The sequence below is a fragment of the Dromiciops gliroides genome, chromosome 6 (assembly GCF_019393635.1).
Source record: "Dromiciops gliroides isolate mDroGli1 chromosome 6, mDroGli1.pri, whole genome shotgun sequence".
Taxonomy (NCBI): domain Eukaryota; kingdom Metazoa; phylum Chordata; class Mammalia; order Microbiotheria; family Microbiotheriidae; genus Dromiciops; species Dromiciops gliroides.
This window is the reverse complement of record NC_057866.1, coordinates 237,424,897-237,448,696: the sequence shown is the minus strand read 5'-3', so window position 1 is coordinate 237,448,696 and position 23,800 is coordinate 237,424,897. Positions and strand designations below refer to the sequence as shown.

Genomic DNA, 23,800 nt, shown 5'->3' with positions numbered 1-23,800 from the left:
AGTGAGTAGAACCAGAACATTGTACACAGTAACAGCAATATTGTACAATGATCAGCTGTGAATGACAGCTATTCTCAGCAATACAAAGATGCAACACAATTCTGAAGGACCTTTAATGAAAAATGCTTTCTATTTCCAGAGGAAGAACTTATGGAATCTGAATGCAGATTGAATCATACTGACTACTTTTTATTTTATTTTTCTTGTTTCTTTCCAGTTTTCTTTCACATGATTAATATGGAAATATCTTTTGTATGACTGTACATGTATAAACTTTAGTAAATTGCTTGTCTTCTCAATGAGGGGAAAAGAAAGAGAAGGGAGGAGAGATTTGGAACTCAGAATTATAAAAAATGAAGGTTAAAATCATTTTTAGATGCAATTGGAAAAAATAAAATATTAAAACTTTAAAAAATGTTTGGTGCAGCTACTTACTCCTACTACTAGTCGCATATGACATTAGACAAATCAGTTCAACTCTCTGGACCTCATTTTCCTCATCTGTAAAAAAAAAAAGTGGGTTAGTCTAGCCAATCTCCAATATCCCCTCCAGTTCTGATGGCTCACACAAGTTTAGTAATGGTCAGGGATCATAGAAACATCTACTCAGATTGTGGCAGAACCTCTCAAGACTTGGGGTTTTTTGCAGGGCAATGAGGGTTAAGTGACTTGCCCAATGTCACACAGCTAGTAAGTGTCAAGTGTCTGAGGCTGTATTTGAACTCAGGTCCTACTGAGTCCAGGGCTGGTGCTTTATCCACTGTGCCATCTAGTGCTCCCTCAAGACTTGTTAAAACTAATGATTAATGGGGCAGCTAGATGGCGCAGTGGATAGAGCACCGGCCCTGGAGTCAGGAGTACCTGAGTTCAAATCCGGCCTCAGACACTTAACACTTACTAGCTGTGTGACCCTGGGCAAGTCACTTAACCCCAATTGCCTCACTAAAAACAAACAAACAAAACCAACCAAACAAAAACTAATGATTATGAATCCTTTTTTGTGATTCAATTGAATCCAGTATGAATATAGAAACCATTGATATGGATTAGGAAGTCATGGGAAAGAAAGTGAAGACTTGGGATTTGACAAGACTCATAATTTGTCAGCAGTTAATGGCACCTTCCCATGGTCATACATTGGAGCTACCATGTGTAAGTACAATTCTATCTATATTGACTGGGTTGGTGTACAGTTGGGAAATACCTACTGGGAATTATATTGCTTTAAAGCATAGTATTCAACTCATGGGTAAAATGTCAACTGATAGAATCTTGGAAGTAGTAATGATTCCTTAGATATATTTTTCAGTGATATAGGGGCTGGCAAGCCTGTGGTCAGACCAGTCTTCATAGATTTGGATCTTGCTATAATAGATGAACTGTTACATGATGAGCAGCAAATATTGGGCAAGGAGGATGTGTCTAATAACAACCAGGGCCATTATACTATTGGGAAGATCAACTATGTTGTGTGAGAGGCCATACAAAAACTATCAGATCAGAACATAGGACCTGATATTTCATAACTTTGGGGGAGATACAAGCTCAGGTTCTACCTCCCCATTAATGGAGGTGACTCTGTTGATTACATTGAGAAGTCTAATTTGGAGTTTGCTATCTGTCCACCCCCCTTAGGTATCCATAGTTGAAGTAGAGCCCTACAACTCCATCCTGACCATACACACCACATTGGAGCATTTGGATTGTGTATTCATGGTGTATAATGAGGCCATCTATGACTTCTACTGCCAGAAGCTGGACACTAATCACTTCATCAGCCAAACTGTTCTGTGTTCTTCAAGGGTATTCTCAATGTGGACCTCATAAAATTTCAGGACAACTTGGCCTCTTATCCCTGAATCCATTTTCTCCTGGTCCCCTATTATCTTATTGCTTCTGATGAGAAGGCCTATCAGGAGAAGCTCTTTAGTAGCTGAAATCTCCAATGCAACCAGGTGGTAAAATGTGACCCACATCATGTCTAGTACATGATCTGCTACATGCTGAACTGAGGTGATATGCTACCCAAGGATGTCAGTGCCACCATTGTCATGACCAAGATCAAGTTAACCACTCAATTTGAAGACTGGCTTCAATATTGACATCAATTCCCAGGTCCTAACTGTGGTGCCCAATTGGATAAAGTACAGCAGGCAAAACTACCGCTAAGTAACACAACAACCATCATCAAAGAGAATTGTCTGAGGCTCATAAGGATTTGGCTCCCCTGGAATAAGATGGGTGGAAGTAAAAGTGAGGAATTTTAGAAGGAACTCAGTAATCAGGCTTATTTGACCACTACCTTTTCCCCACTGTTCTTGAAAAAAGCAAAAAAGTGTATACCTTAGAGACATAGATGATATTACTTCTGCTAATAAAAGGAAAAAAGGCTTTAGAAGTCAATAGATGGTATTTGAGAATGGAGAGAAGTTAGGTGCTGCAGTGGATAGAGCCCTTAGCTTCGAAGGGAAGGGAAGGGAAGGGAAGGGAAGGGAAGGGAAGGGAAGGGAAGGGAAGGGAAGGGAAGGGAAGGGAAGGGAAGGGAAGGGAAGGGAAGGGAAGGGAAGGGAAGGGAAGGGAAGGGAAGGGAAGGGAAGGGAAGGGAAGGGAAGGGAAGGGAAGGGAAGGGAAGGGAAGGGAAGGGAAGGGAAGGGAAGGGAAGGGAAGGGAAGGGAAGGGAAGGGAAGGGAAGGGAAGGGAAGGGAAGGGAAGGGAAGGGAAGGGAAGGGAAGGGAAGGGAAGGGAAGGGAAGGGAAGGGAAGGGAAGGGAAGGGAAGGGAAGGGAAGGGAAGGGAAGGGAAGGGAAGGGAAGGGAAAGGGAAGGGAAGGGAAGGGAAGGGAAGGGAAGGGAAGGGAAGGGAAGGGAAGGGAAGGGAAGGGAAGGGAAGGGAAGGGAAGGGAAGGGAAGGGAAGGGAAGGGAAGGGAAGGGAAGGGAAGGGAAGGGAAGGGAAGGGAAGGGAAGGGAAGGGAAGGGAAGGGAAGGGAAGGGAAGGGAAGGGAAGGGAAGGGAAGGGAAGGGAAGGGAAGTAGTAGTAAGTGTCTGAGGCCGGATTTGAACTCAGGTACTCCTGACTCCAGGGCCGGTGCTCTATCCACTGCATCACCTAGCTGCCCCCCATCTTAAATCTTTAAAAAATATGGTTGTATCAGTGGAAACATTGTAATGGAGTAATCTGTAGTTAGTTCTAAATTTTTCTCATTTACTTGAATAGAGCATGTTTAACAGATTTTCAGATGACATAATCATGATTAAGGAGAGACAATGTATTGAATTATAGAATCAGAATCCCCGAAGATATAAAAAAGCCAAAAAAAAAAAACCCACTAGGAGGAAATATTGTGGAGTTGAACTACATTTTTTTGGTTTTTGGGTTTTTTTGTGGGGCAATGAGGGTTAAATGACTTGCCCAGGGTCACACAGCTAGTGTCAAGTGTCTGAGGCCAGATTTGAACTCAGGTCCTCCTGAATCCAGGGCCGGTATTTTATCCACTACGCCATCTAGCTGCCCTGAACTACATTCTAATCTGCCATCATAATGGCCCTGGGGGATATTAATTAATTAAATATTAATTAAAATGTCAGTTCCTTTCTCAAACTTCCTTATCCAAAAGTTTAGTCCTCTATCAAGATTTTTTGGCATCTAGGTGATGTAGTGGATAGAGTACCAGGCCTGGAGTCAGGAAGACTCATCTTCCTGAGTTAAAGGCCTCAGAAATTGACTATCTATGCAACCCTGAACAAGTTACCTACCCTGATTTGTTTCAGTTTCCCTATCTGTAAAATGAGCTGGAGAAGGTAATGGCAAAGCACTCCAGTATCTTTGCAAAGAAAATCCCAAATAGGGCAATAAAGAGTTAAATATGACTGAAAAATGACTCAACAAAAAAAATCCAAGAAATTTTATCCAAACAACAGTAAACAATTTCTGGATGTACTTTATATTTTTCACATTTGGCCTTTATGGAGACCTAGTTTTAGGGAAGAATTTTCATTCTTGTATCTAGCTTTTTTTATTCTAAGTTTTCTATGAAACAATTACAATGTGAGCTTAGCACATATATACCCCACTAGTTGTGGGGGACCAGCACATGTGTCCTTGCTTGCAAGCCATTTTCCTCATTTTGAAAATAAAACTTCTTAGGGGCAGCTAGATGGCGCAGTGGATAAAGCACCGGCCCTGGATTCAGGAGGACCTGAGTTCAAATTTGGTCTCAGACACTTGACAGTGTGACCCTGGGCAAGTCACTTAACCCTCATTGCCCTGCAAAAAACCAAAACTTAAAACAAACAAAAAAAAAAAACGAAAGAAAGAAAGAAAAGATAAAACTACTCTTTGAGTCCTTACTCTCCTGTCTCTAGCCTGCTCTGTTTGGCTCCAGTCACCCACAGGTTAGAGGACACCCGGTTAACAGTAGTGTCAGGTAAATCATGATTATCGTTATCAGGTTAAGCACAAGTAAAACAGGGGAAAAAACTGCAGCCAAGCAGCAGATTCTATTCTTTAGTTTAGGACTGCAGGATTATAGCTTTAGAGATGGAAAGAGCGGTCCAAACCCCTGTTTGTCCAGATATGAAAATGGAAACTCAGGTTCAAATTCAGAAAAGAGAATAAGTGGTACAGACAGGATGTGACCCCACACATCCAAATCCACTCTCGTTTGCTTTTCAGGGAACATCATTACTTGCTGTTATTTCAAGGAAATATGACCCAAATCATTTCTAAAATAATCGACGTCACAGAAGAACATTTACACAATTAAAAATTCAGCACGGTCTCTAATTTTCAGAAATGTCTACTGCTGGTCAGCAAAACAGAAAGAGATAGTTACATAAATACATACACCTTCCCATTTAATTCCAATGACCATGTATAAAACATCTGCCATGTGTGTGCAAGGCTTTGGGGCTTCAAAGATGAATTTTCTCCAGTCCCTGCTCTCAAGGAGCTTGCAAAGCCTAACACAGGTGCCTCATGAAGATGATGCATCTGAATCAGCCTTGGAGTCTAAGTCTAGAAACTTAGGAAAGATTTCAACAGGTAAAAATGGATGATGAAGAGAGTGCATTTGAGGTATAAGTAAAGCATTGAAAATAGAAAAGGTGGTCCCGATTGAAAAAAAAATAGAGTCTATTTTGAAATACAGTATTAAATAATGACAGAAAGGTTAGGTTGGATCCCATTTGTGAAGTACTTGGAGTACTAAGGAGTTAAAACTATTCTGTAGGCACAGGAAGCCAGTGAAAGGTTCTGAACAGGCAATAACTTGACCAGAATTGTGCATTAGGAAGACAAATCTGGTTGTGGTATGTAGGATGAATTTGAAAGGGAAGTAATGGAGGGGAGGAGCTAGTTAAAAGGGGTTTGAAACAGTCTGGTCCAGAGGTCTTGAGATCTGTCCTAGCTTATTGGCAGTGGCAATGAGAAAGAGGGAGTGGATGAAAGAGTGAATCAGACAGCATCAACAGATATGGATTCAGAGATGTCATTGAGGTTTTGAGCTTGGCTAAATGGTTATAGGGGGGTGGGGCACCATGTACAAAAATAGGGAAGGTAAGTGTTACCCTTTTGTAACAGGGCTTTAGATTATTTCAGCATGCATAGATCTTCTGACATGGAAGCAGAAACCAGTTCCAGCTTCTGGGAGAAGATGCTCTGTGTTTCCCTACCCATGGGTGGGAATAGCCTCTTTTAATTGGATGTGTAACTGGAACATTCCGTCTTTAAAAAATACCACACTGAGGGGCAGCTAGGTGGCGCAATGGATAAAGCACCAGCCTTGGATTCAGGAGGACCTGAGTTCGAATCCAGCCTCAGACACTTACTAGCTGTGTGAGCCTGAGCAAGTTACTTAACTCTGTCTCAGTTTCCTCATCTGTAAACTGAGCTGGAGAAGGAAATGGCAAACCATTTCAGTATCTTTGCCAAGAAAACCCCAAATGGGGTTATGAAGAGTTGAACATTACTGAAACAACTGAACAACAAGCAAAAAAAAGCCAATTGGATAGTTAATTGATTAAATGGAATGGGGTACAAGGGATCCCTAAAATTGGGGAAATAATATCAGTAGGGGCTGAAACCAATGGCAGAGAGTTTGGATATTCCCAACACCCCCTAAAGTGTACTTGAAATCCCTGGGGGAGGGGTAAAATATAAGAACTGGCTTTCGGGTAATGGAGGCCTGGGTATTCATTATTGTACTTTAATGCTTGGAAAGAGAAGGCCTCAGCTGGTGAGTTTTCAAATTTGAAAAATACTCCCCAATTTATATCTGTAGGAGCGTTGATGATAGAAGCCTTGGTTTCAGAAAGATGTGGGTGCATATGAAAGAATACTCCAAATCATTAATAACAAAAGAAATGCAACCACCAAATTGGCAAATATGAAAAAAAAAACAGGAAAAATCAATGTTGAAAGGGTGTGGGAAAGATAGTCACACTAATCTGTGGAGTTGTGAAGCAGTACAACCATTTTGGAAAATAATTAGTAATTATTCAAATAAAATGGCTTAAAATGTTAATACTATTCTATGCTAGGCAATGGACCTCAAGGAGACTGCTGCTAGAAAGAAAAACTCCATATACATGAAGGACTTGTAGCAGCATTATTTGATATAACAAAGAACTAGGGACAAAATAGATGCCCATAGAGTACAGAATGGATAAACAAATTGTGATACATGAATGTAATGGAATATCACTATGCTGTAAGAAATGATAATTGTGATATTAGCCCCAACCTGAATATTACAAATGCTATGCCTTTTACTGGTACTTGTAGAAATGATGGGAAAAGAAAGAGAAAACAAATCAACCAGTTGTTATATAATTTGGCCTGTTCCAATTTTCTACCCATGCTGTTGACTCACCTTCAAAGTGCAATGGAATGGTCCATAGTAGTGGTAAGAATGAACTGTTTTCAATAAATAGCAAACAGGAAACTACAAAGACCCAAAGTAACTAATATCAGGAAAGAAATGATAAATGTAAAACCAAGGTTCTAAAAACTAGACAATACAAATTACCTAAGAAAATAATTCTTATTTGATAGGAACTTCTAGAAAAACTGGAATACAACCAGGCAGAAATTAGGATTAAACCAGTATTTATACCACATTCTATACTAAGTTCAAAATGGTTATATGATCTAAAAGATAAAGATTATACAATACGGTAAACTAGAAGAAAAGTAGAGTACAGACCTTTCAAAGCTACAGGAAGGAGGTAAATTCTTAACTAAAGAAGGGATAGAGACAATTGGCAAAGCAAAATAAATCATTTTGATTGCATAAAATTGGAAAGCTTGCACGTGAACAATATTAATGCAACAAAGATAAGAATAGAAATGGTTGACTAAGAGAGAGGGAGTAATTTGTTTCAAATGTCTTTTAGAAAGTTCTTATGTAAGATATAGAGACAATTAACATTAATGCATAAATACCAAAATCCATTTTCCAAGAGATAAATGGCCAGAGAATATAAACAAACATTTTTCAAAAGAAGAATTGTAAACTATTAAGAACTCTATGAAAGAGTGCAAAGAAAGATTTGGAAAATCTAGGATTTAACATTAAAAAAACCATGAAGTTTTACCTCATACCCAGTAAGTTGGCCATTATAACAATAGGTAGGCATAGTCAATTTTGGAGAGGTAGTAGAAATATAAACAAACAGGGGGCAGCTAGATGTCGCAGTGGATAAAACACTGGCCCTGGATTCAGGAGGACCCGAGTTCAACTCCAGCATCAGACACTTGATACTTACTAGCTGTGTGACCCTGGGCAAGTCACTCAACCCTCATTGCCCACCCGCCCCCCATATATATATATATATTCAAACAAATGCAATATTGTTGGAGCTGTGAATTGGTTCAACCATTCTAGAAAGCTATTTGTAATTATGCTGAGAAAGTGACTAAAATATCCATACCCTTTGACCAAGAAACCAAATTGCTATACATATATAGATGGCTCAAGGAAGTCAAAGATTTAAAGAAAGTTTCTATATACACAAACATCTTTTTTTTTTTTAGTGAGGCAATTGGGGTTAATTGACTTTTCCAGGGTCACACAGCTAGTAAGTGTTAAGTGTCTGAGGCCGGATTTGAACTCGGGTCCTCCTGACTCCAGGGCTAGTGCTCTATCCACTGCCTACCTAGCTGCCCCCACAAACATCTTTAGAACACCACTTTTCATGATACCAAAAAACTGGATTGAAGGATGGCTAAATAGTTTGTGGTACAGGAATATAAAGTAATATTACTATGCTATAAGAGCTGATGACTATGATGAATAAAGAGAAATGCCCAAAATGTATCTGAATTGATAGAAAGTGATGAATAAGGACTATAGCAATATAAATGGAAAGAACAATAAAACAATAAAAATTGAACACTGTGAAGTTATAATGACCAAACTTGGACTCAAAGAAAATCACTCCCATTTCCCTTTTAATAGGGAATCCATGGGTTTGTTACTCTGTCCTTATGGCCTCATCCCTGATAGGCTAGTTCCTCCCAGAACATCCATTTTAAGGAAAGAGCACAGGTCAGAACTGTCCTTATTTCTCTTTAAGATGCATTCCTGACTGTCCACACTTTCTCTACCGTGCTAGAGCAGCCTCCTTCTCCTGGAAATTCATTCTGTTCTTGGACTTCTCACAGTGGAAATACATTACCCCTCTATCCCCTTCCTCTGATTCATTGTTTCCATTTTAATGGGGAAAAAAGCCTGGGTTAGTGATGTTTTCTTCATTCATCTCTGTCTCCCCTTTCCCTTTCATCTTCTTTTTATGCGCTGTCTTCCACCATTACTCATAAGCTCCTTGAGGGCACACACTTTCTGTATTTGTATTTGCTTGTATTTGTCTTCCCAGTACTCAGCATAGTGCCTGGGCTTATGGGAAGGAAGGAAGGAAGGAAGGAAGGAAGGAAGGAAGGAAGGAAGGAAGGAAGGAAGGAAGGAAGGAAGGAAGGAAGGAAGGAAGGAAGGAAAGGATGGAGGGAGGGAAGGAAGGAAGGATGCAAAGATTTATTAAACACCTGGTATGTGCCAGGTACTGTACTAAGCATTTTACAAATATTATCTCATTTTATCCTGGGAGGTAGATACTGTTCTTATCCCGAGTTCACATTTGAGAAAACTGAGGCTGATAGAGGTTAAGTGACTTGCCCAAGGGTCACACAGCTAATGTGTCTGAGGCCTGGTTTGAACTCAAGTATTACACACTGCAGGCTGGTATTCTATCCACTGTGCTTGTAGGTCACTTAATAAATGGTTATTGACAACTGAAATGACATTAGACTTCCTAATATGTTGGTTCACTTTGCTGAATATTTTTTTTTCCTCTTTATATTGAGGAATAGTTTTCTGAGAGGGGATAAGGGAGGATACAGGAGTAAATGTAAGTGATATAAAAACAAATTTATAAGTACAAATTTAATTTAAATAAAGGAATATATCATTGAAAAGGGAGATAAGCTGCTTATATGGCAATACTGGAAAATCATCATTATATTTTGAATGTTCCATTGGTATCCTTTTAACAGTCTGTTGATAGCAAGGAAGCCTCAATGCATTTTTGGTGGAATCCTTGTGTAAACTTATGGGAGGACAAGGTCAAGTGTCAACCTAGATGGGCTGGAATGGTGAGTTTGCAATTTGCATCACTAGAGAGAAATTCCATCCAGACCCATTGGAGCACTTGAATGATTTTACTTAAGGATCTCTTTTAGTGTACTTAAACTGTCAGTGTCTATATTTATTCACAATACACTGTATCTTGACTATGCTGGCCATGTATTCTACAAAGGCATAACAAATCTTTTCAGAATTTTCAGAATTTTTATTATTTTTTTTTTGCAGGGCAACGAGGGCTAAGTGACTTGCCCAGGGTCACACAGTCAGTAAGTGAGGCTGGATTTGAACTCAGGCCCTCCTGAATCCAGGGCTGGCGCTTAATCCACTGCACCACCTAACCTCCAAAGGCATAACAAATCTATGTAGTAATTTTGTGAGGATTATACCCTAGATAATATTATTTTCTTGTTTACTAAAACAATATAACAGAGAGAGAAAAACAGAGGAATTTTGTCTGAAATCAGGACACCAAGATTGTTTGTCATGAGAGAAAGTGGGAAGGAAGCTTACCTCAATTCCCTGAAATCAGTAGAATAGAACTTGAACATTTCTGAGCACTGGACCAAACCAAGAGGTTAACTTTGTATCTGCAAGTCTCCACCCTGTAAAAGTATTCTGAAAGAATTATTAACTACACAATAGACATGTGAGACAGCAGATGCTAGGCTCTCCCTTTCCCTCCCATTTTACCTCCTCAATCAAGCATATTTGTAGAGTACATATTTATCCACCCCTTTTTAAACTCTACCACCTCCCTTCTAGAAGGAAGTAAGCAGAACTCCTCATGAGCTATAAAAATATTGACAGTAGATAATGGGCCTGCATAAGATACTGGTGGGAAGGGAGTTAATAATCACAGGGTTGAACTGTTGGAAGCTTCAGATGCTGCCTATGGCCAGGATGGCGATGAATAACGTTTTTGTTAATATCTAGTTGGTGACAGAAAGCTCTTTCAAGTATTTAAGCTATCGTGGAACTGGAAAACATAATACCAGAGAGATGGAGAAGAAGAAGAAGAAGAAGAAGAAGAAGAAGAAGAAGAAGAAGAAGAAGAAGAAGAAGAAAGAAAAGGCATAACTATCTTGCATATAGCAATATATTTAAATTAATCATTTCTGATCAGTCATAACAACAAATGACCCCGCTTACTGAATTCTGAAAAAAGAAAGGGTGACCTTTCTGAAGTTTTTTTTAAATTAAGATTAAATTAGGAATAATTAAGTCCTTCAGGATTCCCCCCCCCCCCCCCGCTTTTTTTTTTTTTTTTTTTTTTTAGTGAGGCAATTGGGGTTAAGTGACTTGCCCAGGGTCACACAGCTAGTAAGTGTTATGTGTCTGAGGCCGGATTTGAACTCAGGTACTCCTGACTCCAGGGCCGGTGCTCTATCCACTGCGCCATCTAGCTGCCCCTCCCCCCCACTTTTTAAATAAAGACTAGAATTTCTGTGATGCCCATTAAAGGCATAAAGTTCAGTTATCAGAAATTATGAGTTTGCTTTGTCTTTAGAGATATTTTTATTCTTTGCACCTGGTGATAAGACAGAGCCGTCTCACTTTCATTGTTCTCATATTTAGGACTTAAATCTTCCATTTTTTGGAGAACCATTTAAAAGCTGGTGACATCTTTATGTTCTAAGGGGGCTAAGGTTAATTAAAATTGATCCAGAATACAGCATTGGAGTAGTTGGAGAATGAGGAAAAATATTCATTTTAAGGGAATCTTCACATGACAGGTGTCACATAGTAAACCAAACATATCACATGCTAGTTCTACAACACTCCCAAGTTTGGCCTGAACTAGATTAAAAGGTAATTTTAAAATAAGTAAAAATACAATAAAACATAGATAATGTTAATATGTGGTTTTCTAAGTCAGTATATGGCCTACAGGGGTCCTTATCTGTGGTATAGTGGCTCTATTTGAGTTTGAAACCACTGTAGTAAACTTTCAAAAAAGGCAATCCACTTATTGAAGAGAACAAACTCTTCCTTCTCTCCCCAAAGCTCTTTACTGTCCTATGAATAAACAAAACTGAAAAAGATATGAAGCATCATTTTAAGTAGATGATTAACCCTCCATTTGCCAGCTGTTATGATGAATGTCTTTAGACTTGAAAGACATTAAGTAGCACAAACCGTTCAGGTTCAACGTCATTCTTTGGATTTTATCCTATCTCTGTGCAGTTTATAAGAATTACACTAAATGACTGATTCATTTCAGTTGCTTGCACCTGGAAATGAAGAAATAAAATAATTTAAAGAGTTACCTACAATATAACTCTGGTGGTAGAGAAAAATGCAGGAGGTTGTCTTGAAAGAGACCATTGCCTTAGTAAACATCAGGAAACAGTTCAGAATGATTTATTTAATTTTTTTTTTTGCTTTATTTAAAGATCCCATAAAACCAATTTTCAAGAAAGTCTGAAGCAGGCCAGGTTAGTTTTAATCATCTTTGTTAATGATAGTTGATTTTACTGAATCAGAATGAGAACATCTTGCTAATTTTCTGCAGCTTTATTAAGCTGGTGTGGACATCATGAGGAAAAAAATAAATAAGGAGATACAGTGGGATAAAACTTGTTGATTTCTGCATTTTTCTTACAGTCAAACCATCCAGAGTAGGGATTCATCATTCAATTCTTGACATCGGTGATGGAAGCATTTTGCAATTTTATTTGCAAGTCTTGTCATCAAACTGCCTGTTCCTCCTTTCAAAGGAGGGCCTGTTTCGATGTGCTCTGAGGATGTATAAAATGGAGGTTACTATAGCACAGCTCCTTCTCAGGGAAGAATTCTGACTGCAAAAGAAATAGAGACTTCTGAATGTTGATCAAACAGATGGGCTGATGCTGCCCTGCATCAATGATCCAGAGTAGATTGACTGAGATTAGGAGAAAAAAGTCTACAGCATAACCATCGAAACCCTGCTATGTACATTGGCCAGAGAGGAGGCGGGGGATCTGGGAGGAGTTGAAAACACATTCATGCAAGATCCAATCCAAGAACAGGTTCTCCCCTCCCCCAACCCCTCCTCGGCAGCATCCAGACCAGAAGAGTGAGAACTTCGAATTAAGAGATCCAGCCAAGCTTCCCCTAAGGGGGGGGGGCAGAGAGAGCTACAGCCCTTTCTGTTGCTTGATTGGTAGACTTTTATTTTAACTAGCCGCATCCCTAACTACTTGGAAGAGAAGGGCAATTATCGTCTAAATGGGACTGGTATCATTCAGCTCTGACTATAAGAGAGCCAGAAAGTGCTAAAGGTGAAAGGTAGCGAGGACAGTTACTGCTTACGGGAGAGTGGGGGAGAGGAGGGTGACTGACGAAGAGAAGGGGAACGAAAGAACAGGACTGGAGAGGGAGGAGGATTAGTCAGGAGGGAAGAATAAAGAGAGGAGGAGAAATGGAGTTGGAAAGAAAAGGTAGGATAAAGGGAGAACGAGAGGTGATGTTGGAATGAGGAAACATAAAAGAGAAGTGGGTACCGAAAAAGAAGCGAATAGAGGCGAGGTAACAGCCATGGGAAGGAGAAAGGATAAGCAGTAAGGGAAACAAGAAGGAAGAGATGAAAAGTCAGAGGGGTCAGAGGGGAGAAAATATAAAGAGGACCAAGGATAAACGGAGACCGGTAGACTAGGGTGGTAGGTGAGGGTGTATGAGTACAACCTTTTGCTTTTTTGCTCCCTCACTTTGGGAGTATGGCCCAATAGATCAGCTCTGGTGAGTTGGGGGTGAAAAGCAAACTCAAGGATATTTCAGTGGGTGGTACCGCTGCCAGTGACGCTTCCTCCTTGTCCAACCGGGAGCCAATTACACACACACACACACACACACACACACACACACACACACACACACACACACACACACACCCCAACCTGGAGGAAGTGATCTTTGTCAGGAAGCTTGGAGACGAAGCAAACGATCCAAGTGAGGCTGGATTTAGTTTGACCAGCTTTCGGGGTGAGAGGTGTGTGTGTGTGTGTGTGTGTGTGTGTGTGTGAAACTCGTAAGGAACCAGGTTGATCTTCCTTCCTATCACTGATGAGTTACCCTCATTTCCTATGGGCATCTTCCTTCGCCGAAAAACCTCCAGTTAAAAGGTTTAGATTAAATTGATATCTCCCTTCCACCAACCCAAAGACTTTTTGAAACCCTTTAACTTTCTATTCTTAAGCCCACCGTAATTTCCAGATCCTCTGTTTCACTGTCTGTTTGACTGTGTCTTTGTCTGTTTCCGTCTGACTGTCTCTTTGTCTCTGTCTGTCTCTCTGTCTCTCGGATTGGGGGTTGTGGTGGTTAGTACTGACAAAAAGAAGCAGGTGCCCAAATGAGTCCTGGAGGCTAGGAATCATAAGAGCTTTGACAAAACTTCTTTTTGAAGTGAGAAAAATAAAGTTTAGGTTGGGAAAGGGGAACACAAAGGTGGAGACCATTCAAGGAAACTCGGCGGGGGGGGAGGTGGGGGGAGTTGAGTGAAGGAGGAAGAAAGAAGAATGGGCAGTCTTTGCCCGCGTTGTGCATTGCTGTGCAGAGGAAAGAGCTTTTACTGGATTTGGATCCCGAGAAGCCGGATTCGAATCTTACCTCTGCTACTTAAACATCTGAGTCGTCTTGGGCAAGTCATTTTTCTTCTTTTCTCCTCTTGTGCCCTATGCATAATGAGGGGATTGGACTGAAGTCCCTTCTCCCTCACCACACACACCGCAGGAAGAGGACGAGAAAGGGAATAGACTCGCCGTTTCCAGCAGTATTAACTGAATCCATGTAACAGGACCCAGAAGAGTGATGTAAAGTGTAACCAAGGAGAGAATGGGCCAAAAAACAGACAGGTTGCTGAAATCAATATTGCTCCTGGAAGGGGGGGGGAGAGAGAAACGCCCACATTTTTTAACTTCCTAGAAGACTGAATGGCGGCGGGAAAATGTCCGAATTAAATGTTATCACTGGTTTAGCCTCAGGCAGACTACCCAGACTCAGCATGGATATCAGCCGATTGAGCTATCCCCATCCTAATGGAGTGGTTTGCTTATGCTCTCATTTGTATACATTATGTTCTCTAGCTTACCGAGGCTAGGGCCTCGCTAGCCTCATCCTTGTTAAGTAGAGGCTACTGCTGAAACCTACAACGCGAGCTTCGCTAGGGATGTGACTCCGAGGTTTGGGGAATGAATCCTTCCTTCCAACCCCCCCCCCCCAATTCCACCGGCCTCTTCCAAATCCTTTCCCTCTTTGTGGACAACTTGTTCCGGGCTGGGCAAGAAGAGAACGCCCGCAGCTATCGTGCCACCCACAGAGATCACCCTGGGCTTATTCAGCAGAGGTGATCCGTTTAGTCACTTCCTAGCAAGAGAGAGCGCCAGGTATCAAAAGCCTAATGCTGCACGCCATTGGTCCACCCTCTCCCACCCTTGTATCGATGCCTCTCACCTTCACGCTTCGTCCCTGTCTTCCCTTCACATTTCTCCTCCCTCTAGATACCTATCCTCTTCTCTTTCTTGTTCATTTTCTTCCTTCTGCCCCTCTCCCCCTTCCTTCCTGTGGCTGTTACACAGCTTTTCATTCTCTTCCTTTCTCAGTTCCCCTTTTATCATCCCCCCCCCCAACTTGGATACATATTTTGAACGCATTTAATCCACATGGAACAATAAATTGTTCTTTAGACTATTTTAAGATACCTTTATGTAATGTATACCTCATAAAATGGAGACGGAGAATTAAAATAATACTTAGAACACTCAAATTACTCAACTTTTTAAAAAAAGGAAAAAAAAATCTTGGATTCAGACGCAGAACCCTGAAGAACTCTAGTAAATGTTTAGTTCGGAGAAACGTTTAAGGGAATAATGCCAGGCTCTCAGATGACCCAGGGTATAAAAAATGTATGTTATCACTGAATTGATCCGCAGGCCTACACATGAATCAAGTTAATTTACTTCCCTCTTCAGCACAGATCGCAACAAGGAAGGCTACTTTCCATCAAAACCTACAGCCACCATGAAGAATTTGCTCTTTGTACATTGGTGCCTTGTGGCTTAAACTCAACAACACCAATTGGCTGAACTCGCCAAAACTTCCTCTGCTGTTTGATATAAACCTTCAGGAGAATTTCCTTTCTGATTGGGTATTTGAATACCCTAGATGCCCTCCATTTCCATTCCCAAAGATGGATTCACAGAAAAGAACTGATGCTGGGTGAGGTACAAAGTTTAGATAAAACTTAGGCCCTGATTTCAATCGAGGGAAGGGAGAGGAAAAAGCACACTCAAAAGACTATATATAGGGGAAAATAATGGAGGCTACAAGTGTGACCAGTAGTGAATTGATAAAGAGCTACATCTTGAGTGAGGAAGTCTAGGGTTTGAGGCACTTCAATTTTGTCAACCCGGTACCCTCATTTTATCTGAGTATCCATGCCCCAACTCTTTAAGACTAAATTGCAGACCATGTACACACCTACATTGGTAAAGGGAGTTTCTTTTATTGGGAATACCCTATACCTGTGAAATCACAGCTATGGTTTTAAAAAGGAAAAAAGGAGGACTAGAGTTGCAAGGAAAATGTCATCTGACCTGAGGAGAAGTTTATATTGCTTTTGGGGGGGGGTGTTGGTGAGGCAGTTGGGGTTAAGTGACTTGCCTAAGGTCACACAGCTAGTAAGTGTTAAGTGTCTGAGGCTGGATTTGAACTCAGGTCCTCCTGAATCCAGGGCCAGTGCTCTATCCACTGCTCCACCTAGCTGCCCCTATATTGCTTTTTGAAGAGGGGAATGGGGGGGTGGGGTCCATGGGCTTCCAGGAAGAAGTGACATTTCAGTTGAATGATCCTTTGGAATTGAGAGACTAGTCAGGAAACCATAGTTCCTTCTGGTCTTTGTTCTGCTACTAAGTGAGGGGGCCTGAGAGAGCTTGGACCAATCATTTCTTTTCTCTGGTCCACGTGTCCCTTCAGTATCTAAATTCTGTGACCGTATGATGATGACACTACATAAAAAAATCGGCTTTTCTTTTCTGCCTTGAGTTAGTTCTGGAGCCAATCCTGAGAAATAGGGAATGATGATTATGAGCAAAAGTAGACTACCAACAGCTGTATAGGGTCTAAAGGGAAATGACTGTTGAGGTGGAGGAATCTCATGTGATCTTATAATTCCTGTCCCTATTGGGAGGATCCCAAAAGAAAGGTGAAAAGTCAGGTAAACTCCTCTCCTTACTCTCCCCTCAAGTAGACTGTTTTAGTAACATTTTGTTTACCCTAAACAGCTTAAGTACTTTCAAAGTATTCAAATTCTTTTTTTTTTTGGAAGGAGGGAGATCAGCTAGGGAAAAATGTCCTCTGGCTACTAAGAAAACACCAGGAAACGGTATTTTTAATCTTTAGAGTGGGGCGTAGGATTTTGTGAGTTTGTTCGAGTGTGCGGAGGGGAACACGGACAGCTCATTTGTACACGCACAACTTCGAGTCCACATTCAATGCTACAGGTGCATAAACTCGTAGGAGAGAGTAGCACTTGTCCGAGATCTCCCGCCTCCTCCTTCATCTATCCCTGCTCTTGGCATTTCTTTGGCTTTAACTTTCCGGAGTTTCTTTTCTTGCCTGGTTGCTGGGAAGTGCTGGGGGCGGTGAGGGCCCCTGCTGGCAAGGTGTGTGGGGGAGGGTAGCAGGGAGATGGGGGTGGGGTGGAAGAGGCGGCGGGGCCGGAATGGCTTGTCGCTGTGAGCGCTGCTGGTTGGGGGTGTGTGTGGAAGGGTTGTTGGTGATGATGATGAGGATGATGAGTAAGGGGAGGGATGATGATGGTGTTAAATGTGGCAGTGCAGCTCCCCGGGGAGTTGTCTGAAAGGAGAGTGCGCTCACCAGCTGACAGCGCGTGCTCCGCTCCAGACACTCCGCACCGTGGCCAGGAGCCTCTGCCAGCGCCTCTATTGTCAGCTTTCCTCTAATTAAGAAACACTCACATTACCGCAAACCACCCCCACGCTTCTTGGTTCCTGTTCTTTTCTTTTCTTCTTTTCTCCCCTCTCCTCCCCCACCTCTCCCGGGCGTGCACAGGTTTAACTCATTCCCTTCCTTCTCTACCCATCTCTTCAGTCAAGCTGAAGAAGGATGCGGGAGAATTAGTAGCTGGGGTGGGGTTGGGGGGGGAGGGCACAGATTTAGCAGAGACAAGCCAAAAACAACCAAGAAAATGTTCATATCTAATTCCGACAAATAAACTCCCACTGCTACAACTAGCCACTTGTCCAAAACTTAACTAACGTTCCATACCTTCCTTTCTCCCACTCAGTGTTAGTCGCCTTACTAAAGCTGTAAATGATGAGAGAGTCAAAGTAGTAATCTTCGTTGGGGAAAGCGCAAGCACTTCTAAGGGGGCTTTAGAGGTGACAAGGTGAGGTGATAAGCTCCTCTTGTGTTTCGAAGTCGGTGGCTGCACATTGCGGAAGAGAGCAATAATTGCAAAGTATTCACGGATTAATGATCACTTACTTGGTTCGGGTTTAAGCTATACAAACCTCTAAAACAAATAATAGGGCTGGAGACCCGTTAGAATAATGAATTGGTCAAAGTAAAGGAAATCCCTGGGTGTTTTTGTCAGGCATCGCCTATTTCGTAGATGTACCGTGGAGAACAAGTTTAAATGTCTTTGCTGCCAAAATAAGCTTCCTTCAGCCCTCCGTGAAATCAAATAAGTTTCCAAAGTGTGGTGAGCCAAAACCTTCCTCAAATAAGAAAAGCGGGTGGCGAGGAGGGAGGGTTTGAGAGAATATAAATAGGACTACTTAAAATATATAAAAACTTAAAAAAAAAACCCACCAACAATGCAACTGAAAAAACCCGATTTATCTGTCTTCATTACTTTAAGAAATGTCGTCTCTTTGTTTGTTTGGGGGATGTTAAGCATGCTTAACTTGCACACATAGTTGATTCCTTTGCTAGTATCTTGGATACTTGGATCTGACTTTGGAAGGTAGAAGCTAATTGCTAATAATGGAGAGAAAGGAATCAGCCAGCATGGCAGGAGTGGTCCGGCATATGGGGAATGAGCCCTCCGAAATACTCAATATTCAAGTTTCCAAAATATTAATGAGATTATAGCAACCTGCAGCTATATGTTACAGCTTGTTAATGGAGTGTAAGAGTACGGGCTGCCAGGGCTGCCAATCGTTTGTTATGCAAACTTTATAGCAGAACCTTAAAATGGAAATGGAGTTTATGCATCTCTGTCATAGGATAAAGAAAAGAGGAAGACAGTAGAGAGGGAAGGGAAGAAAGAAAGAAAAAGACAGGAGAAAGGGAGAAGAGAAATTTCTGCTTTAGCCTTGAAACACTAGATCTGTTTTGAAATTAGTTGTAGACCATGTATGGTAACTTGAATCAATTCCTGCTTGTCATTTTGTCTGATGTAGAGTTTAAAATTTTTCTTTTATTTTAGTGGTTTGTGCCTCAAAAGGAAAAGATCAATGAACTAGTTCCTGAGATTAAAACACACTTATAGCTCAAATACAACAATAGTGACTTTTAAAATAATTACTTGCCTCTTACTGAGTTGTAAGAGAATAAAGGAGCATTTAGAAAACTTTCTTTGGACTATGATGATGCTGTGTATGACAGGTTCCCAGAGATAGAGGAAAATATTGGAAGTATATAAAAGTTGGGAAAAGTATATATGTTAGGATATATATAGATATATACATATATACATATATATACACATACACATATCTATCTATCTATCTATCTATCTATCTATCTATCTATCTATCTATCTATCTATCTATCTATCTACACACACACATACACACACACACACACACACACACACACACACACACACACACACACACACCCTATTATGTGCCAGGCACATAGACTTCTCTGGTTTTTAGTCCTTGCTTTTGGCAATTACTGTCTGGGTGTCTTTGGGTAAGTCATTTAATCTCTGAAGGACTCACTTTCTTTGTCATCTATATAAGGAGGACTAGATGAAGCTATCACAGTACTTAAGTTTATAAAGAACACTGACTTCTTTAAAAAACGATCTTGCTTTTTTTTGGGGGGGGGTTATTGTGTGGATGATACAAGTTGAGCCAAACAACTTTCTTTCTATAAAGATGTAACACCTCACTTTGCTATTCTGCACCATCCTCCACCAACTCCATTCTCTATAGTAAAAACAATTCACTATCACTCTGTATATGTTCACATGACTGTGTTGTCATTAATGAAATTAAAATAACTATCAAACTAGGCTGAACTTTTCACCCTTCTGTGCTGTAGTATATGGAGTTTGGTGCACCCCTGATGGAAATGTGTTCGAAGCAATAGCTTGATTTATTCAACAGCCTGAAGATTTCTGATGTTTATCTTGAGCATGGCAAACTCAGTGAGTGCAAAAGGTTATCAAAGAGACAGGTGCATTGTTTCTCCCCCTAGAAAGTGTCACGATCTCTTGCTCACCTCTGCAGAGAGCCTAAAGGTAGCTATCAGCTTCATCTGGGGAGGTGTTCCAGCTGATTGCCAAGTATTCTAAGTTCGTTTTGCCTCCCTTTGCAGCAATAGCACAGATGGGCAAGGTTTAAGACAAGAGTGTCCTTCTGATCAAACAGGAGCTTGTTAATACCCACCAAACCCAGCTTCATAGCATCGTTAGACCTAGAGCTAGAAGGGACCTTAGAGACCATTTAATCTAGAGGTTCTTTAACCAGGGTCCTAGGACAAGGATTCTGTGGAAAAGATTTCAGGGGGGGATTTCACTTCAATAGCCTCAAAATGAAACTCCACATTTCCTTTCAATTACTTTAAAACACTATTCTGAAAGGGTGTCTATGGGATTCATTAGACTGCTGAAGTGGTCCACCACACCAATAGAGTTAAAACAAAACAAAACCAAAAAACCCAACACCTCGAGGTAGTCCAGCATCCTCACAGATGAGGAAACTTAGGCTCAGGGAGGTTAGGTCACCTGCCACGGTCAGGAAGCAGAATGGGAGTCAAACTCATGTCCTTTCTATAGGAGAGGCAATCTTTCCACTGCTAAATTGACTTCCAGAGATTCAGCTTCCTGTTATGCTACGGGCTAGCATTGTAGATGATATAAAGAATTTTGTTTTAAACCAGATGTTTTAAACACATAAGGTTTGGTCTCCTAGTTCACTATTGGTGACCCGACCCTTATTTTTTACATTCAAATAAGGGAATTTTAATACCCCTCTCTCCTTCCACTCCTTTTCTGCTACTCCTCCTCCTTTAATCTTCTAAGGGGACTATTACCATGAGAACCAGAACAACACCCCCTCCTTGTGAGGACAGCTACTCAAAGTGGTACTTCGTTTCTGCAATTGTCTCCAAATTTTAGGAAACAATATTATATCATGGTAGTAATGTTTCAACTCATTTGAAAGGGCAAATTACAAGGGAAGTGTCTTTTATTTCCAAAGGCAAGACTGGCTGAATGGAAATATAAACTTGATTTAGAAAGAATTTTCATTCTCCTGTATTTTTCTTTTAGTGAAGCCCTGGGTTTTTCTTTTTTGGATCCCTACTTGTGTGTCCAATGGAGGCAGAGAAGCATTTGTCTTTAGCCTATAAATTTGCCCTGTGTTTGACTAACATAAAACGATTTACATTTGATTAAAGTTTGTTTCTTTCTTTCTTTTAAAATGAAATTAAACTAGCCAATCCAGATAAAGGTCATTGATGGAAAGTTCTCCTGAACTTTCAGAAGCTTTCCTCTTTAGGACAGGAAACCTTGGAGGAAAACCTCAGAGAAGTTTTCTTATAAATATAGCATCTAGGAGAGTGATATAGAATATATAACAGTTTTATTTCACATCTGAGTTTCATAAAACACTCCTCTATCCTAGAAAATTCATTCGAAAACAGACATTCCCATTTAAAAATAATAATAATTGAAAAACAAGAGTCAAACCAGGTCCAATTTTTCATATTTATTTTCATCTTTTGCAAAAGAAAGTACATCATAAAACAATGGCAGTTGGCTTTTCTAAATTAAAATAAATGATCTTGTAGAAAAAGTAAAAAATGAAAAGATAAGTAGAAATGGTAGCAAACACTCGGTAATAAATAAGTTTTCTAACATCAATAAAGCTAAATAAAATCGACCAAAAATTTTGACACGACTAAATTGTTTTTTTTTTTCTTTTTAAAGCAAACATTTGCAAGGAGCTTAAAGATTATAAGTGGCCATGTTAAAAACTGGTTTCCAGTTGGCAGTTAAATTTTCTCTTGGAGCCGCATTTCTTGCGGCTGATAAAGTGCGTGCGCCAAGCTTCCTTAAAGACACCAACGTTATTAACATCAGATATGCGTAATGGGTATATTTATATACTATATATATATATGTATAAACCGCAAGGCTTTGCCTTGTCTGACAATTACACACATCAAAAAGGTATACTCTTTATAAGCATCTTGCTTTCCATTTAAAAAAAATTAGGAATATAACTTCGGAAGACTACCGCCCACACATGAGCACGCGGAAAAAACAGAAATGCCCAGGGCATAAAATAAATTAAACCCAAATTAGCAATGGAAGTGAAGCTGCTGTTTTTAACCAGCTTGTTGGCAGTAGGCAACTAGACTATTGATGTAAAAATATACATACTGTATGTATCTACAAAGGGTTAAAAGGTAGAGACAAAGGAAACAACGTTAACAACCAATTTTCACCAAGAATATGGGGGGGGGGGGCGTTTGTAAAGCCACCAAATGTTGCAAAACGTGGCCAAGTCTTTGCTGGACAATGCCGAATCATGTAGCAACAATAAAAGTGGGACACCTTTCCCGGTATCTGATAGAGTCGACTCTGGTTTTGTCTGTTACCTCCCTAACTTGCCTCGTCCGAGTCACTGTAATGAGAATGAGGGGAAAACTCCCCATCACTTCTGTGGGACCTGGGAGAAGTTTTGCTACTTTCTTCCTGCACTGGCTGCAAGATGCCTCCAGGCAGAGAAGGAGAAAGGGTCTTTTGCGCCATCATAGCGGTCAGAGCGTTTTCTTCGAAAGATGAGAAATGCAGAGCATCTAGTTGCACAGAGTAACCTCCCGCGGAGGTCGGGGCGGAGAAGCGTGTCCTACAATTACCCTGCGGGGATGGTCTTGATCCACCTCCAGGGGCAGGGGAGACTGCAGAAGTGCTGGCCGCTCCTGCACTCGTTTCGTAGGAAGATGCTCGAAGGTGGTGGTGGTCGTTTTTGCAGGAGGCTGGGGGTTGGGTTGGCTGCTCGCCACCGCTAGGTGTTTGCAGCAAATCGGACAGGGCATTAATGTAGATTTGGGCCATCTGCAGAGTTTCGTACTTGGAGAGCTTCTTGTCGTTATTGAAGGACGGGATAACGTTGCGCAGCTGGTCGAAGGCGTGGTTGAGTCCGTGCATCCTTCTCCTTTCTCTGGCATTGGCAGCCAGCCTTCTCTGCTTCTGCACCCCGTTCACCTGTTTGCTGGAAGGGGCTCTCTGCCTGCTGCAGCTCAGTTCATCCACCACTAACCCACCTTTCAGTTTGCACAACTGCTCCCGCACTTTCACCGAACCAGGACTCTTGCTGAGGCTGCTGGTGCTTCCGCTGCTGCTGCTACTGCTGCTGCTACTGCTGCTGCTACTGCTGTTACTGCCGCTCCTCCTCACAAGTTCCCCTCTGGGGTCCGCCTCGTCGTGGTGGGACAGGGTCTCAGCTGCACCCAGTTCCGGGGAATGCAGCAAGTACTGGGCGGCGCGTGCCGTGCAGATGCCCTGCAAAGTGGGAGCCAGCCAGGCGCGTGGATCGGTGCTGTCCAAGAGCGACAGCCCAGGAGGATATCCTTGGTGCTCTCTCCCAGGAAGAGTTGGAGCTGGCTGCGGCTGCTGTTGCTGCTGGTTGTGGTGATGTTGATGGGGATGAGAGTGGTGGTGGTGGTCTCCTAACTCCTTCACTTCAGCCCACTCTTCTGCGTGCAGCAGACGGGACATTGCACCACCGGGTCGATCGTAAGGTGTAGCAGCGCTCACTCGCAATCAGCACTCTAACAGCAAAAACCTTTCAAGGTTTTCTTCTTTTGCAAAGTTTTATTTTTTTCCCCCTCCCTCCCCCCACCCACCCCCGAGATCACACACCAGGTCGCGTGCAACGAGGCTTCTCCGGTTGCTGAAGGCGCTGCGCCCCTTTAAAAAGC

General features: G+C 41.4%; 1 protein-coding gene across 1 annotated transcript; it reads right to left on the bottom strand.

The window, feature by feature from the left end:
- Nucleotides 1-22,478: 22,478 nt before the first annotated feature.
- On the bottom strand, nucleotides 22,479-23,597 carry ATOH1 (atonal bHLH transcription factor 1). The gene has a single exon (XM_043969550.1). It carries the CDS (start codon nucleotides 23,595-23,597, stop codon nucleotides 22,479-22,481), a length of 1,119 nt encoding a protein of 372 aa, XP_043825485.1.
- Nucleotides 23,598-23,800: the final 203 nt, after the last annotated feature.